This window comes from Notolabrus celidotus, chromosome 13, assembly GCF_009762535.1.
Source record: "Notolabrus celidotus isolate fNotCel1 chromosome 13, fNotCel1.pri, whole genome shotgun sequence".
Lineage (NCBI taxonomy): Eukaryota > Metazoa > Chordata > Actinopteri > Labriformes > Labridae > Notolabrus > Notolabrus celidotus.
Genome location: NC_048284.1, coordinates 16,150,561 through 16,168,721, shown reverse-complemented (window position 1 = coordinate 16,168,721; position 18,161 = coordinate 16,150,561). Strand labels below are relative to the sequence as shown.

The window sequence follows — 18,161 nt, the reverse complement described above, 5'->3', positions numbered from 1 at the left end:
TTGTCGCCCAGCTGTACACAGGAAGGAAATGAAATGAGATAGACACACATATCAAGTTAAATCTTTATATTATGGCCTTAAAAATTGTAACTAAATAAAGAGAAGTTTTATACATGCAGCACAGGCATCTAATAAATAATCTACATTTAGGATTAATTTTAAAATCTTCTGGTGTCCAACAATCATTTGATTCTTATTCTATCCTAGCAGGTCAAAATGTCACTATGTATGCTGTCATCTTAAGAACAGGCTGTACAATGTGCATCTTTCTGTGTACTTACCCCAGGACTGACATTGACCTGCTGCCTCACAGGTCACGCCCAGAAAATGATGAAAGTTTTATAGCTGAGCAGCTGACCATAAATAATCTTTATGTACATTTCTGCTTTACATCAGCCCTGACCTCAGCTTTGCTGAAGGAGAAACATTGATCTCTTCATTCATCTTCTTGACATTTAGTAACATTGATCCAGCGTTTTGCCTTCGTCTCCGTTGCTCCACACCAGTCTCCCTTGTAATGTCTTCATCATCTCCCCTGTCCCTAACCTATTTTACCGTGTCCATGTCGCAGGGTTTCTAATGGAGCCTTATTAGCAGGGTCAGTGCTCAGCGAGGACATCTGATCCTTGATCCAAACCTGTAATGCTTTGTCATAGGCTCAAATGACTCTCAGTGGACCTTGAACCCACCACACTGTCAGTTACATGTCACTCTGTAAGGAGTATGGACAAGTATTTTATATAATATCAACATTAATCCACCAATAGCAAGTAATTACCAAGCTGACAGTTGCAACAGCAAACTTTCTTCTTACGGGCAGAAACTCTGTGAAGAACCAGTCTCATGTTGAAAAATCCAGCTGCTGCAATAGTGTGAAACAGGGAACTACAGAAAGGCCCATCACTGAATCCAGGGAACATGTATGGCAGTGAACTCATGTGTTTGTTAAACACAGCTTCTCCCTGACTAATTCCTGCAGGAGCAGAGCAAGGTTAATGAGAGCTGTCACAGTCCAACCAATCAGGGACAAGAAACAGGACTGTTTTGATATCAGGGGGAAAGGCTTTGCATCTCATCTCCTGAGGGTGACAGGCTACTCCTCCCTTCGCTGAACATGCTCTTTTCATGGCTGAGTTATGTCACTGCTGATCAATGCCAAAAAATTGCCACACCCGTGTGACTCAAGATCAAACCCTTAATTTGAAAACGATAGGACTGTGGTGTCATCTACCAAAATAAATCTGAAGGTCCTTCAGATTTAGAATTGTTGTGGCAAATCTAGCAGATGGATGTAAAGGACAGAATTATGTTACAAGTATGCAAGATGCAAAAGCTAAGATCTACAGAGGAGTCTTGGACATTATCAAACTCCCACATAAACACATTTCAGCAAAGTGCGTCCTTACTGAAATAGACATGATTTTTTCTTGCACAAAAATATCTGTGAAATAATGATCCTCCAGTATACTGAAGCTCTGCCTCCATCTGCTGGATGAACAATGTCTTACACTCTCATCCCCCCTGGAAAAAATCACATATTGTCTCAGAAAACGATACGACACTTTTTTGAAAATTTGGCAGCCATATTTAGACCATATCGGTACATCTCTTCATCTCTTACACTAAGTACTTGATATAGTTGTTTGTATTGACTTTGTACACTGACCACCCTTTTATTTTTTCAGGGGGGGGGGGGGGTTCTTCTTCTTTCCTTTATTTTTTCTTTTATCCTTTCTGCCTTACCCTATGTTATGTCCATATACTGTTGGTATATTGATGTATTTGTATCCATTGCAAAAGTGAAAATAAAATAGTCCAAAAAAAAACCCACAATGTCTTACACTCTCAAATCAACAATGAAAAATGACACATATCTGAACAGTAAAGATTTTAATAGACTTCTCAATTCACAAGTCATATTGCAGCTGACATTGATTAGTTTTTATATTACCTAAATCATTGCAAAATGCAGCATCATAAATATAAGGCAATCTCATATATACTTTTTTGTACATTTTCATTTCAAAAACATCCCTTAGTTGTAAAAAATAAGTGTATGACCAACCTGTGAATGTGATGGAAATCTGCACAGTATTTTCCTTTTTGAATACAAGCTCTTATTTAGACTCTTTTTTTCTTTTTAAAAAGGACCACCTCTATAAAGTGAAAGATTTGCTTTGATCTTTTTTTTGATTGGCTTCCTGATTCGCTTATGAAATATCACATCACCACTAGGTCCGAGCGATGAAAGTGTGTTCTGTTTTGACATATAATCAATTAAATAAAGGATATAAAAGGCAATAAAGGCAAAAGCAGAAGCAAACAGTTGAAGTGCATTTACAAAAAAATAAACTTCCTCTCAGTATATAAAAGATACAAATGTGAAGGAGTGTGAAGGCTAACAGGAAGACTTTTTCTTCTTTTAATTCTTCTCTCTGTGGGGCAGAATATCTCCATCTTTATCTTCTGTTTCCCCACCAGTCCATCTCATAATGTCTGCTACGGGTCTCTCAGTGCCAGTCTTCATCGTCATCATCCTCGCCCTCCGATGAGTCTTCCTGGCTGCTGACCTCCGCCTGCTCCGTCACTCCGTTCCCATTTCCTCTCTGAAGAGCAGCCGCTGTCGCTGCCGCCATCTTCCTGGCTCGAGCTTCAGCTGCTGCCTGCTCCTCTTCCTCCTTGAGACGTAGCGCCGCAGCCTTCTTCTCCTGCTCAGCATGACTCTTCATGTGAGCGCTACGACTCTTCACTTTGTGAAACACCCTGTGAGAAAAGACATATTGAACCAAATTACGGAGACAAGTGGCTTTAAAAGAGAAGCATACATACACATCAGGGCAAAAACAGTAACTATGCAGCTGAGATATGATGTAAATAAAAGCTGAATTGATTCTTAGAAATCAAGATACCTTTTCTACCTACTGTGCATTTTGTGTTCATAAGTATTTGAAGACTTCTACATAAATAAGTTTATGTTATCTAATTTAACCCTTCTGTTATGTTCGTTTCTTAGGGACAGCAATAATCTTCCAAGGTAAACTTGACCCAGGGCATATTTAATGATTCAAAAGGGTCAGAACCCAAAAAAATCCCAATTTAAATTTTTTAAATCTCATTATTAGTTCCATTACTAACCATTTGAATCAAATTCAGTGTATTGGTGTTCTTTAATTCTCACAGATCATAGTTCAATGAGGATAATTCACTTGTTTTTTATGAAAATTAATGTTAAAACTTTTTTTCTGTACATTGGAAAGTGATTGGGGTGAAATATGTAACAGTGGCAAAGAAACATTTAGTATTTCACACTTCTGGCCCCTTTTAGCCTCCACTTTTACTGCCGGGTCAAATTGACTGGCAAGCAGTATCTATGTAATATAAACATGCAGGGGGAGGTTGCAAATGTGTGAAATGAACCATTTTTATTTTATATGTTGTTCACGCTAATAAGCGTAGCGAAAAAATACTTTTAACATTTTTTTTTTTCTTCAAACTTTAAAATGGGTCAATTTGACCCACAACATAACAGGAGGGTTAACAACTGTAAGTTAATATGATAAAACAAGACAAAAACTATTGTGACAAATACAAGGAAGAAAAAAATTGAATAATTCTTAAACATGTTGCATTAAAACTGTGATCATTCGCAGAACAAAATGTAAAGTGATTTCACTTTTCTACTTTTCACAAGGTTTCAGTTTTACCTGTGTGAACAACTTTGGCTTTAAAGTCATTGCGGCTGCAAATCCCACAAATATTAGATAGACAGCAACACTGAAGCATCAGTTACTAAACTTCAAGAAATTAAGTCTTTGTGTTACAGTCTAAGTTTTCAATCTAAATACGGTACACATCCGTCATGATTTGTTCATACCTGCCACATTTCTTGCATGGAAATACTGCATCAGGATCCGTTGGAGGCTTTGCCGGTGCCCTTGGCTTCTTGGCTGCAGGCTCAGCTCGAGGCCTGTGAGGTACTGCTGTGGGGTAAGGGTCTCTGTTCACCGTCTCCTCTTTGATCACCATCGGCCCCGCCTGGAGCACCACAAATAAATCGATGTTAGCGAAAAGTTCTCACAATGGAATGAAAACTTTTCTTATACGCATTTTTATTTGCATTAAACTCATCTTTGTTTACTAACTAAGTCAATAAACTGAAACCTTTACCAGCTGCAACATTAACACAATATATACATTCATTAATCTAAATATTATTGAAGTAAATAAAGAACTTCCCTTTGCAGCTGATCATTTAACAAAAGGATGAGTGCTCAGTGACGAAGCCCACCCCACTCCGCCCTCTACTGATAGATTTCGATGTCTACCACATGGCTTCTCATGTGTCCCAAAGCCCAAAATAGATAGGACAGATGGGCAGTGAGAGCCAGCACATCACAGAGTTTATCAAGTGGGCACCTCCTTTCACTAATGTTTTGTGAAGTTAGGCCCACAACACCTTGGAGAGGCTAAACAGTTAGCTCTGGCTACCTGAAGCAACCTCCCTCCATACCAGCTCCCAAGGCAAAGCTAATTTCTAGGCAATGCTGCAATCTCTTTATCATTTGTTCTCACGCTTTAAGTTGCACAAATAACCCAAATTAACATATTTCAGTATCCTTCCAAATAAATATTTTCCTCTCCAAACTTTGACAAGGGATGTACATTATTTTAATTAATAAAACTTTTCTGCCCTGTAAAAAACAATTTCGTCGCACAGCTTTTCAATAAACATTTCAAACTTCAAACCCAATTTTTCTCTCTGTTTTATTTGGAATTCCCTTTTCTGTACTCCTTGTCAATTTAATTCTAGCGGTCTCTGGACATATGGGCATGAAGGTGATGATGAATTAGAAATATAGGATAACTATGTGCTAGAGAGCAGTATTAAGAGTTGATAATGTTTACATTAATATAGGGCTGGGCGATAAAATGATAACGATAATTATCGTGATATTATTTTTCTCAATATAAATATCACAAATGTACGATAAAACGTTGATGTTATTACACCCCCCAACCACTGGAAATGGAGGGGTACTAGTGTGTCTTAAGCCCCGTTTCCACCAAGCGGTTCAGTTCAGTTCGTCTCGGTACGGCACGCATTTTGTGGCGTTTCATTGACTAAAACCGGGACAGGTCCACAAATTACCGAGCCGTAGCGTCCCACTTTTTGGTACCCATCTTTTGGGGTGCCAGACATACCGATCCGACTCCAGAAGGTGGCGCTAGAAACACTGCAGTCCTTTGATTGGTTGAAAGAATCGTCACTTCCCGTGCGACAGCGGTAATAAAGAACAACACATAACCCCGCCATGTTTAAATCTCCAGTGGACTTCGGGAAGATAACTTTTTTTGTTTGGAACATGGCGTCAAGAAACAGCAATCCATGGTTGGACGTGGAGGTGCAGACTTTCCTCACGTTTTTCTTCTTCGTTGCATTTATTAGCGGGGTACACTGTGTCGTGCTGCCATGACGTCACGCTATTACGTAGCTGACGCGGCTATCTGCATCAAGCTTACATGGCGTCCACCAAGTAGGGCACGGTTGGCTGTGGAAACGCAAACAGGATCAGGCGTTACCGATCCGACCCGTACCAAACTGTACTGATCCATACCAGACCGCTTGGTGGAAACGAGCCATTAAACGCTGGTTCCCACCCAACATGGCATGGAACAGCCAATAGTGTTGCAGGGTGAGACGTAGGCAGGCTTAAAGATGTTTGGAGCGCAATGTGTACACACCCAGCGACATTGAAAAATATGGGAAACCTACCAGCTCATGAGAGTGAAAACTTGCTCCACAAGAAAGGCCACTAAGATTCATTAGTTATGATATTTTGGTGATTTGCTAGAGTACAAGCACCAGATACGAACTAATGAACCGTCTGATTTCTTCAACTTTCACTCAGAAGAAAACAACCTGCCCTTAAGATGACATGAAATAATGATTTGATATTTATCGCGAAAATGATCGATATCAACTTATATGAAAAATGTTATCGTGATAACATCTTTTTCAATATCGCCCAGCTCTACATTAATGCAAAAATAATCCTACTCCAACAGAAGAATTTAATACACATAAAAAATATGCCCCCTCCCTGTTTTATTTGAATCTTGAGATGGATATGCAAAGATTATACATTTCAAGGACTGAAGTAACATTCTACTCTCATAATCTCCGCAGAGGATTTCCATGCTTTTGTTGCTTCTTTAACTTAGTCTGAAGTTGTGGATACGTTTCCCCTCGCTGGGTTCTTACAGTGTATATTTACATTATACGATGATACTCACATAGTCATGAGCCTGTAGTGACTGAGCCACCCTGGCCTGATGGCTGCTATCCATGTCATAGGTAACCACTCTCTTGTCATCTCCATCAGCCTCTGCTTGAGTCAGTTTGACCTGCTGTGAACCCTGTGTGATAATAACGAAATCAAATATATAGGATCAGGATTTAGGGCGTGATAATGAGTATGAGGTGTGCCACAACAGCATGACTGAAGCAATTTAAACAAATTCACATTGTTATGATAACCTGATGGAGTTCGGCACATTAGTTAACTTTAGTTAAGTGAGTTTAATGCTTTAACACACAACTATAAGCTGCAGCTAAGAAGTTTAACCCACTCTACCTTAACATCCACCACAGCCTCTGTGTACTTCTCCACTGGGGAATCCGGGGGTCCAAATGTCAAGATCCCGTTGCGTCCAATCTTTACCTGCTTCTTGTACGTGTAGTAAAACTCCACACACTGAGCCACAGTCTTGGTTCGCACCTTCAAATCAAACAAAACAAAGAAACACATGCACTTTTCACTTTCTTTGATTAACCTTTTCCCCTGCTGCATTAAGCTTCCAGTCATGTATTTGCATACTTCTGCACTGTGTCAATAACAATGATCTTAACATGAGTGGCAGTCCCAGTACACAGCCAGTAGGAGCAAGCTTCCTTGCTAATGTTTCTGTTAATCAAAACCACATTTCCCATAAATCAGTTTACTTCCTGTCGTAGAGAGGAATAAAAGCAGAGCTTCTTTTTCCTGGTTACCAGAGGACATTTTACATTACATTTGGTCCTGGCTTCACAGTGTTAAGTGCAGACAAAGGCCACTAAAAGCTTGAAACATCTATGTTTTTCTTAAAGCGACTATAATAATGTCTAAAAGTTAATGTGTAAATGATTGGATGTCATAAAATGCCACACAAAGCACTCTTAATTAAATCTAAATAGGTTATGTAGATTAATTTGCATTGCTTTATAATGGCTCATGGAGCAGGATTCAATTAAAGAGCGTACCAGTTTCTGCACCATAATGAAGTCCTTTCTGTAGGCAGAGATCCCCTTATTGAAGTAGTGCTTCTCCTCTGCAGTCCAGCAGTCGGAGCCTGTGAGTAAATCAGCACGATTTACAACGTGCTTTTACAAGGGGAGTGAGAAATCAGAGAAGACAGGAGCAGGAAGATGAATCCTCACCTGAGTAGTGATAACCTGCCAGGTCATGGCCTCTGGGGAAAACTGGGTCCTGGTGCATCAAACGTGCAAGCGTTACCTTGAAACAACATACATCTCTATCAATGACATTGTTTCTCATTAGAGTCCTTAAACTTTAAACACTCCATGACAGTTCTAGTTGTAAGAAATAAAAAGGAAGTAGAAGGAGGCCAGAAAAAGGGCTGCCTGCAAGATCTGTAAAACCGAACTTGCTTGCATAGGAGCAGTCAGTAATGTGTGAGCATTTGAAGAGAAAGCACGTTGGACGTCTCTCCTTGAAACATCAATGGTGATATTAAGCTTCACAGTTCAAAATCAAAGCCAGGCTGTGAGAGTTTTAACACTTTCAGTCCCTCGTCTAGAAATCTTTGGCTTATATCTCTTCATCTTTTTCCCTCCCTTTCATCTCTTTGGCTCCCTCCTCTCCCATCACTACAGTAAACAGTGGAACAAACTCTTCCCATGTTGCATTCCACCCTTCACATTGAAACTAAATCATTAGTCTTACACAAATTAAGATTTTTCGTGGCATTTTTCAAGTGAAATAGTAATGTTACATTTAAAAGCAGATCGCTGGAAATTGATATTTACAACTTTTACAAATGTCTTGAAGATATTCTTAAAACCTTCTCCTATAACTGCAATTTTTGGAGTTGTACCACCTGATCTACATCTCAGCCGCCAGGGAAAGATTATGATATTGTTTGGGTCTCTCCTGGCACATTTAGATGGAAAGAAAAATATCCTCCAACTTTTAAATCATGGATAAATGATGTTATTCATCATTTGACATTTCATAAAATACGTTACACCACAAGAGGCAATGCCCAGAAATGTTATGACATCTGGCAACCTTTTTAACTTATATAGGAAAAATGGACGCGAAAGATATTATAAATTAGATTTGATGACCCCACAACATTCCAGGTAATCTCTCATTTATTTCCTTTCTCTTATTTATTTATGTACTTATTTATTTATTAGTATTATGTATTCATTTTTATTTATTTAATTTTGTCTTCTCACGATTTATCTCATTTATTTATTTTCTTTACTAAGTAAGGTACATTGGGAAAGGGGCTCTGTTGGAGCTTTGGGGGCGGGGGGAGGGGGGTGTTTCACTGTTCAAAAAATGAGACATCATTGTTCTATGTGTTTGTTTGTGTAGAACTGTTGAAAAACCAATAAAAAGACCTTGACCAAAAAAAAGCAGATCGCTAAATATAGTAATCTTGCAGTTCCTTATCCAATTAGTCGATTAATTGTTTAAATAATCGATGACTCATCAACTATAAAAAAAAATTGTTAGTTGCAGCCCCAACTTCTGTGAGAATTATCTTTTAGTAAAAGAGAATGTTAAAAAAAAAACTGCTACCTTTATTTTAGTAAATTAAACTCACCAGGATGTCACCTCCACATTCATGTAAACAGTGTAACACCATCTCCTGATTGGTTCCTCCTCCTCTGAGCACACTGGAGCAAGCCATGTTCATCAAATCATCCACTGCATACAAATATTTACATATATATGATTATTTGAATGGATTAATGAGGACAAAGTGAAAAAGAAGAAAAGAACTAGCAGGGAGGTTGGATGGGACAAATTTACCCCTCTCTTGATCACCAGGTTTGAGCTTGGACTCGTCCAGAGGGAGCCAGACCACATTGGCCTTGTGCTGGTCTAACTGTGAGGAAAGTTGATCCTGCACCTCAGGAATTTCTGCCTGGTACTTCAGCCCGATGTTGATACGCCTGGAAAAGCAGAAACAACACAAAAACATAATTAGTTATTTTTTGTATTTTTGAGGCAGACATCAAAAACTTAAGGAGCTTGTTTAGGTTTGTTTACTTACGGTTCAAGGCTAACAGGTGTAACATCAGATATCATTGGAAGAACAGGAGGAGTTATATCGGAACTTGCTGGAAATAAATCAGAAAAATCACATTAGAAAGGATCTGAAAGAGCATCAGAAAGTTAACTCTTCTTAGAATATACTCGTACAATCAGTAACCAAGCCTTACTGGAGCGCAAAAGACTTCGTGAAGCGGACTTGGGCGTAGCCGGTGGGGGCAGGATTTGGTTGCTTGCGATATTGGTCAGGAAGGTAGAGAAGTAGAGTCCAGACCCCTCACGTACAGGAGACAGGATGGGTGGAGGTGTGTACGGGGGCAGGGTGAGGGGATTATCTGGCAGGCGAACAGGGGAACGCAGGTTGCTCTGGTAGGAGGTGATGCTAGGGTAGAGGGATGGAGGGATGAAGGTGGCGGGTTTGTGCGGAGGGATGATTAGAGGCTCAGGACGAGGTCGGCGCTTGAGTTTGGATTTTCCATCTTCATCTAGACCCTGATCCTCTCCATCCTGGATGGAGAAATGGAGGTGCATTTTAGTTTTTGTTGCTTTTTAACTAAAGCAACAGGAGTTAGTTTGCAAACTGAAACATCAGCTGATGGATTACTAAAGAAAAGACAGCTCAAAATATTAAATACAGTGATGAACTCCCAAAATTTGATGTTTTCAGTAAATTGCCAAATCGATTAAGCGCGTGCATGGAGACACTCCTGAAAAACACTGGCTCATTTCTTCCGACACTACTTCATTAAAAACCAGGACACAAAAAGCCCTTTATGCACTTTCTGAAACTTACTTGTCTGTAAACCTACACATCCAGTTAAAGCGGTTCATGTAGCACCAACAATTTAACAGTTATTGAGTCACAGTATCACATAAATCAGGCCACAAAATCAGTCCACTTTCTGTTGGATGCTTTAAAAGGTAAATTCTAAAAGGCTGGCTCCTCTGAGGATGATTGAACTGATGAGAAGTGGAATTTTAAGGCTGTGAGTTTTATCACAGGCCTGCATCTCAATGCAGCTGCTTTCTGATCCAAGACAGATTAAACATAAATATGTTGAAATACGCTTTTTTTGGCTTTATCATGGAGAATGTACAGGATAAGGAAATCACAAGTTATGTGTATCTAAACACAATAACTTGTTTAAAGTTCAAAGTCTTCTTTATTGTCAAATAAACTGCAGTATGCACCAAACATACTGAGGATTTGATTTTGATTTGATTTTACAGTACTTAAGTGAATTCTGGGATATTTTAATGAGAACATTCATTTTTTTTGCAACTTGAACCTACTCTTCTTCACTTAAAGTAGCAAGAATAATGTAGGACTCAACAAAAATGAGCTTAGCTTTCAAGGCTGTTCCACAGCCTGCCTTGCTGCCCTGTGATTGGTTAGGGGCTCGACCTCTGAGGTCATCAGGTACTGGTCTGCTTTCAGTCCCAAGAGTCAGAATGAAACATGGTGAAGCAGCGTTAAGTCATTATGCGCCACATATCTGGAACACACTCCCTGAAAGCTGTAGGTCCGCTTCAACTCTCACCTCTTTTAAATCAAAGATTAAGACCTTTTTATTTTCCACTGCCTTCCTATCTTAGCTTATTTTATCTCACTTTAAATGCAAATTTTAATGTAATTTTCAATATTTCTAATTTTCCTTTTCTTTTCTGTTCTTTTATGCCTGTCTGAATGTTTCCAATGCTTTTAATATTTTAATGTAAAAGCACATTGAGTTGCCCTCGTGTATGAAATGCGCTATACAAATAAAGCTGCCTTGCCATGCCTTCACCCAGGAGACCCAATGTTCACATTAACTCAATATTTTCATTATAACATATGCGGCACATTTTTTTGCAATGGTATTTATTCTGAAGTTTAGGCACCAACTTTACCTGGATTGGTTAGGGAAAATTGAATGGTGCAGGCTAAAAAAATGAGTGATATGAACTTTTATATGAAATTCAAAAGAATATTATTTGTATTTCACTCCTTGGTGAACATTGGAACTCAGAGACAAGTTTTAGCAGATTACAACACAGGTAGGCAGGACTGAGGAGAACTTTATTAAGAAAGACAACAGCTGTCGGCAAACAGCTAGCTTGACTCTGCTGAAAAGTGAGAGTTACGCTAGCAAGGCCAGATAAAGTTCACCTAGTAACCACATGAACTGAATAAACCAGACATCAATGTGTTAATTATTGAACTCTGGAGGCGTTGAAAGGCTGCTTTTGTTACCTTTGGACAGAGCCAAGGTAAAGTGCAGTGCATCTGCAAACTAAGCTAACTGAAAGCTAAATGAAGCCGTACATTGAGCAATGAGTCATATCAGAGAGTAATATCAGACTCCTCTCACTCTCAAGAACAAACAGGGTATTTGCAAAATATGAAACTATTACTGGAAAATTAACATTCAACATTGAGTTGCAACATTGAAACCTTGCTGTCATCTTTATTAAGGGGCTGTTTTGTTTCATAATAAGCACTTTTAATAGATTTTTTTAGGGGGGTAATACCATCAGACTGTAGGCAACATTTAGAATGCAAAACTGCTCTACCTCCAACTTTTACCCTAGAGTCAAACCGCAATGTTTCTTGACATGATCAGCCTAAAACCTAAGTTTGAACACTGACTGAAAGAACATCACAGAAAGCTTCAAACACTTACCTGGCCAAAGCTCTCATTCATGGTGCTCCTGAGTGATCGCCGTCGAGCCACAATGACAGAAGGTTTCCTATCAGACTGTCCAGCAGGCCGATCACCTGGACCTAGTCTTCCCTGAGGCCAGCCACCCTGAGGGTCTGTGTGAGTCTTGTGAACCGGCACAGACACAGGGATGACCAGAGGAACCATGTTGGCCTGTCTGCCTGAAGGACTGTCCACCTGTGCAGCAAAGAGAGAGAGAGGAAGGAGAGGCAGTGTGAGAGGAAAGACTACAGATCATGGCAGTAGGAGAGTGTTACAGATATTAAGATATTATAGAGGAGGATAGTCTGGTGAAAGTGGTACATTTCACAACAAGGTGTTATGGGGTTAAACATATTCTTAAATTCAGCTAAAAATTCATTTATTTCTTCCTCAAATAAAAAAATGTTAGCATTTATGATGGATGACATTGGAGCCACATTCTAAGATAATTTTCCTTATAAATTCATGTAAAACACATTTTTTCTTATTATGAGAAATAGTTCCCATCAAACATTTAACCAGATTATTTTATTTTTATTTTAGTTTAAAATACATGAAGTATTGACAAGGTAGCTTGTTTATACTCAAGATGCTAAACTGGATTTTTTTGGATGATTTGATGACAAACCGATAATTCAAGTTGCTTTATTTTTCCCTTAATTGGATAAATAATCAATCTTTTCACTTTAAAAAAAAAATCTGAATATCTGAGTGTTGCCTCTGTCAAATGCATTCTAAAGATTAAGGCTCTTATAAAATAAAGGCTCAGAGTTATGCATGTCAAAGCATTCAGAGAAGTGTACACATCTCACTTGTATTTCTGGTCAAGCTGATAGTTCTAGTATATTCTACCAATAACACTGAAACATATAAATCTGTTTTGCGGTTCCTACTGCAGGCAAAATCTGAACAACCAGACTGAAAACATTTGAATCTCATCTGCTCACCTACAAAGAGCTTCTTGTCAACCACAATACTGCAGCTCTGGGCTCTGAGCAGCAATATCAAACCTGTTTGGGGTGTGTGTTGGTGAGTTAAGGAGTGTGAGTGTGCAGGTTGACAGCACGGGCCCCTCCCTAGCCCTGCTGAATGACTGAGAAAGAGCCTGAGGAATGTGGAGGTGTGCAGACATGCATCTGTTTCAACTGCACCTCCAGCCTGCACACTCTGCGCTAAAACCCACAACAGGCAACCATAACCCCCTGAGGGTGAAGCATAAAGACAAAAAAAAGTGTCCAAGTGCTGAGAAAAACAATGTTTAACTAGTTTTTTTGATTATTGTATGTGTAACGAAGTAGCTAAAGGGTAAATAAAGCAGATAGCTGCTGCGGGTGTGACCCAAAGAATGCAAACATTGTAAATCCTGAACAACAAGGTATCAATTTTGTTACTGCAATCATTCAAACAAGATTATTCCTTATCTGAAATCTAGTATTTTGACAATAACTGTTAGTAATGCACTATTATCTTGTGCAGGATATTGTATTGCATACAAAAAAAGCCAAGGCCAGAACTCAAGAGCTTAAAGCTCAGAGTAAACAGACCTAGGGATGTGCTAGAGGTCTGAGGCTAAATTCCCAGGAGATGAGAGGTCATCTTTTCTACCACAAGAGCATAGCTTGTTGATGTGCACTTGGCAAAATTTAACTCAATTGAAGTGGTGAGCAATCATTTGTCTAAATATGGATTTTGTAGATGCATACAGTGTAATAGTTGCCAGTTTTTTACCTCCTGCATTAGCTCACACGTTTTGGTCCTCTCCCTATTGTTTTGGTTTCTGGAATTCCAAGTTTAGTGCTTTTATTCAAATAAATGGAAAAACGTTTAACCTAACCCCTCATAGCCTTTTTTGTGTTCATTCTGGTGACAAATAGCCAATAAAATGTAGAGCATGCATTATTTTTGTGTTAGATTCGAAAAAAGGCCTCATCTGAATTCAAAACAGTCAGGAGTGCTTCTTATTTCTCAGTTCTCAATTTTTTTCCCTCGAAGTGTCCCCTCGCTATTAGCATCTTGTGTAATATTTCATTTGTTTAATTAAATCATTTCTCATTTAATTCAATCAAATACACTTTGATTACTTGTCTCTGTCACTGTATTCTAAAAAAAATCCTAAATAAAAAACGTAAGCATTTTGTCAACCAGAGAAGTTCTGCATTAAAACTGAGTTCTTCCTCTTTGTGCAGCTGCTTGCAAGCTTTGTCAGATGAGACATGTTTCTATATCACACACAGGTCAGCTGCCCCCTGCAATCACTTTAAGTAGTCAGGGCCTTCATCAACCATTTAAACAGCTTCACTTCTAAAGTTTAACATATAAACTCAGTAGCAGTGTAATGGGTGGGTTTTTTTCACCTTAGCCATTTTCGCAGGCTCCATTTCTGACGCCTTCTGGGCCAGAGTCTCCAGGTTGATCTCCTTGGATGCTCTCCTCCTCCGGCTGGTGATCTGGATGACTCCTCCTGTTGGCACTTGGCTTTCTCCTCCTTTCACTCCGTTTTGTGACAGTTGAGGCTCTTTGGATGCTTGAGTCCACAGGTTTGTGGAAGGGGGACCTAATGGGGACTGTCCATCTCTGGACAAGCGACGAGATCGCCGTGGTGCAGACTGTTGTGCATTTGAGGGCTCTGCAGGATTTGCTGGAACATTTTCAGGGCCTGGATCAGGTCTGGATGTTGCATCACTGGTTTTAGCTTCTGGCTCCTGCTGCTCAGCTGATATTGCATCTTCTTTTTTAGCATCAGGAGGACGAGGCTCAGGTGGTGGAGGAGTCACAATATTTTGGGTTTCTTGCTGTTTTGGTTGCACTTGAAGTTGTGCTGTTTCTTGCTGTGGTGCATTTTGTTGCATTTGCTGCTGCTGCATTTGCTGAAGTTGTTGCTGCCGCTCCTGCTGCTGTTGCTGGTGATACTGTTGCTGCATTTGCTTCAGTTGTTGCTGTTGCATTTGATGCTGTTGGAGTTGATGCTGTTGTTGGTGTTGCTGCATTTGTTGCTGTTGCAACTGAAGCTGATGCTGTTGAAACAGCTGCTGTTGTTGTTGTTGTTGTTGTTGTTGCTGTTGTTGTTGTTGTTGCTGCTGCTGCTGCTGCTGCTGTTGCTGGTGATGATGATGTATTTGTTGCTGCCGCATCTGTTGCAGCAGACGTTGCTGAGTTTTGGGTTGCTCGCTGTATGCCAGGCCTGGCACTGTCTTGTTGCCAGGAAAAACTGGGTAATGACGAGGTGGAAACTGTTGCTTGCTGGGCCTGAAAGTTGCCTGAAAAGGTTGCAGCATGGACCCCTGCAGAGAGTGAGGGGCCACATGGGGCTGACCTTGCAGCTCCACACCTTTGTGTGCTTGTTGGTATGCTTGCAGCTGAGCCTGATGCATGGCAGCATGCTGCTCCCACTCGTGCCCCCTCCCCTGAACTGGAGCCTGTGTAGCATCCCTGTAGGCCTCCACCGGTCCCGGCAGCTGATTTTCTCCCCCCAATGGCAGAGCTACGCCCTCATGGACCCCTTTGTGGAATGCCATTTGACCCCTGACGTTAACTCCGCTCATGTAGGGGCCAAAGTTCTGCCCCCAGGCTGGCACTGGGGCTTCCTGTGACCAGCCTGGGGCCTGCACAGAGTCCTGGTGCATCCACTTTACGGGGGCAGCCTGTTGATAGTGTGGCAGACTTTGGGCCCCTTTCTCTTGGTTATAAACACCAGAGCTGCTGGCAGAATTACTAGCCTCTAAAGTTGGAGGTCCCATGCCATAATAAACCTCCCCTGAGTGCTGCACAGGCTCTTTCATGGCTGCACCTCGATGCTTGCCGCTCTTGTCCGTGTTCCCTTGAGGTGGAAGACTCATAGTAATGTTTTAAAAGTACAAAAACATTGGAGACAGAGCTCTCAATCTTGATTTCCAAATGTGCAAAACAGAGTTAGTGTGTCTGTGGCTGAGGAACTCTTTGTTTAATTGTTTATACAGGAGGTATTTGGGAGGAAATATAAATCCCAGAGGAAAGTGCAGGGTGGGGAGCATGCAACCCTCCTTCTTGAATCAAATCTGAGCTTTTCTGTCCATTCTTCTCTTCCACTTCTCTATGAAGCCGGACCTTGTGAGAGAAAGGAGGGGTTAGATACTTTCATTTCACACTGTAGACAAGCATACAAAGTTTCCAGTCGACTTTCACTCGTCTGCAGTAAAGAGGAAACTGAGGCCTACACAGGAAAAAATGGCCCAGTGAGTACAGATAAAATAAGTCTGTGACATTGTAGCGCCGGAAAGGCTTACTTTATAAAATCGACAATTGCGTTCAGGTGCGTCACCTTAGGACATTTTAAAAGAAGAGAAATTCGGAAGCAACAAGAAGGCGCTTACAGTGCAGCTGCCATTTGGCATAACAAGAAATACAGGAAACGGAGGGACTCGTGCAATCACCCGAACGATAGCCACTGATGTTATGTTATAAAGCACCAATGAGGAAGCGTGTGAAGTGCTGACTACTGTTAAGCAACACGGTAGATTCATGAGCATGAGTTAAACTGTGTAATATACCTGATCAAGGGTGCACAGAGCTCTCCATGGCTGGCTCCATGGAGTCACTTTGGTTTCGATCAAAGTCGACTGCATGCAGCTCCATGAAGGGATTGTGCGCAGCAAATGTCATAACTCTGACAACTTTCCTCCGAGTTTCACAGCGCGCAATATGGCGAACGAGCAAGAGTACAGTCCAACCCAAACATAATCCAAAGTCAGAACAGGCTGGAGAGGCTCATGAACACTGGAGTTGTAATGTTGCACGGTGGATCAGTAAAACTGTGCACTTCAGGAAAACATGTCCACAACTTTCTCCCCGCATCAGCGGCTAAACCACACATGAGACGGTGACAGTGTGGGAACTGCGCCCTGCAGCAGCCTGCTCTGCTGGTTTCGTAGATCTCCACACTCCCACGCAGAGCCACACGGGTTTGAAATCTGTATTGAGGTACATCCAGATTGTGTGACTAACTGCGAAACTGCGCAAACACACAGAAAGTTGTGCGCCCCTGAACGCAGCGCCTCACCCCAAAACAGCTCAACTCACATCCTGTTGTCCAATCCGATTGTTTGGCCACTCCCATAGCCGTGTCAGTGTGCGTTTGTTTTGCTGTCACTGCTGCCCCGGAGAGCGGCGTGAAAGCTCATCACACGGAAACAGTTTGTGTAGGGCATAGAAAGGAATTTATGGAGGATTTAAGAAACACTGGGGGCAAGTCATAACAACCCCTCAATCCTGAATCAGTCAGGAAAGACCCCAAGAGCTTCTAGACATATACATTTCCAATTGTCTGTTTTCTAAATTAGACATGACCACTGATATATTTATCATGACTCAACTTATTTGAGCTATTAGGGATTTTCCATGACATGATGCAATCAACTTAGTACGAATTGTAATTTGTTCACAACTTCAATATTGCCTGCCTGTATAGGGGAGAACGGGGTTGGTTGTCACACTTTTTACTGTTTTGGTGATTGCTCATCATCAAAACCTCTTTCAATAGTCATTCCTACATTAAATTGAAGCTTACGGTGTTGGCTTGAAATGTGTGTCCCTCTCATTTTCCAACTTATTGTAACAAAGAGGCAATTAACTATCAAAGACACTGACACATTGTGACAACCAACCCAAACACGGGGTTGATTGTCACACACTATGGGGTTGATTGTCACACACTATGGGGTTGGTTGTCACACACTATGGGGTTGATTGTCACACACTATGGGGTTGGTTGTCACACACTATGCGGTTTGGTTGTCTCAATGGTATTTCAATGGGAAAAATCTTTTTAAAAAGGCAAGAAGGCAGAACTAAATTTGAAAGTTTAAATGCACCGACAAGTGATAGGTCTACATAACTTAATGCATTTTAACATAAAATGAGCAAGGAACATGAACAGGAAGCACATCTTTAGGCCAGTCTATATAACAACATAAAGAAAAAAACAAATAGGCCGAACAATAATGGTCTACTCAACTAGGCTACATGCAGTCACTGTCTGAGTTACAGTGATGGCAAATGTAGGGTCTGCGCACTCCAACTAATTTCACCATGCATGATGTTGCCAACATAGTTGTTAGTTGTTACATGTGACAAACAACCCCAACTGGAATTTTTT

At 40.6% G+C, this 18,161-nt stretch overlaps 1 protein-coding gene across 1 annotated transcript; it reads right to left on the bottom strand.

The window, feature by feature from the left end:
• Positions 1-1,875: 1,875 nt before the first annotated feature.
• Positions 1,876-17,094, bottom strand: mideasa (mitotic deacetylase associated SANT domain protein a). Its single transcript, XM_034699694.1, has 13 exons — positions 16,558-17,094; positions 14,386-16,114; positions 12,011-12,226; positions 9,518-9,854; positions 9,349-9,415; positions 9,105-9,247; positions 8,896-8,999; positions 7,478-7,553; positions 7,301-7,389; positions 6,636-6,779; positions 6,295-6,417; positions 3,875-4,035; positions 1,876-2,763 (listed from the first exon to the last, which is right to left on the bottom strand). Exons 2-13 carry the CDS (start codon positions 15,865-15,867, stop codon positions 2,511-2,513), a joined length of 3,195 nt encoding a protein of 1,064 aa, XP_034555585.1. The 5' UTR covers positions 15,868-16,114; positions 16,558-17,094; the 3' UTR covers positions 1,876-2,510.
• Positions 17,095-18,161: the final 1,067 nt, after the last annotated feature.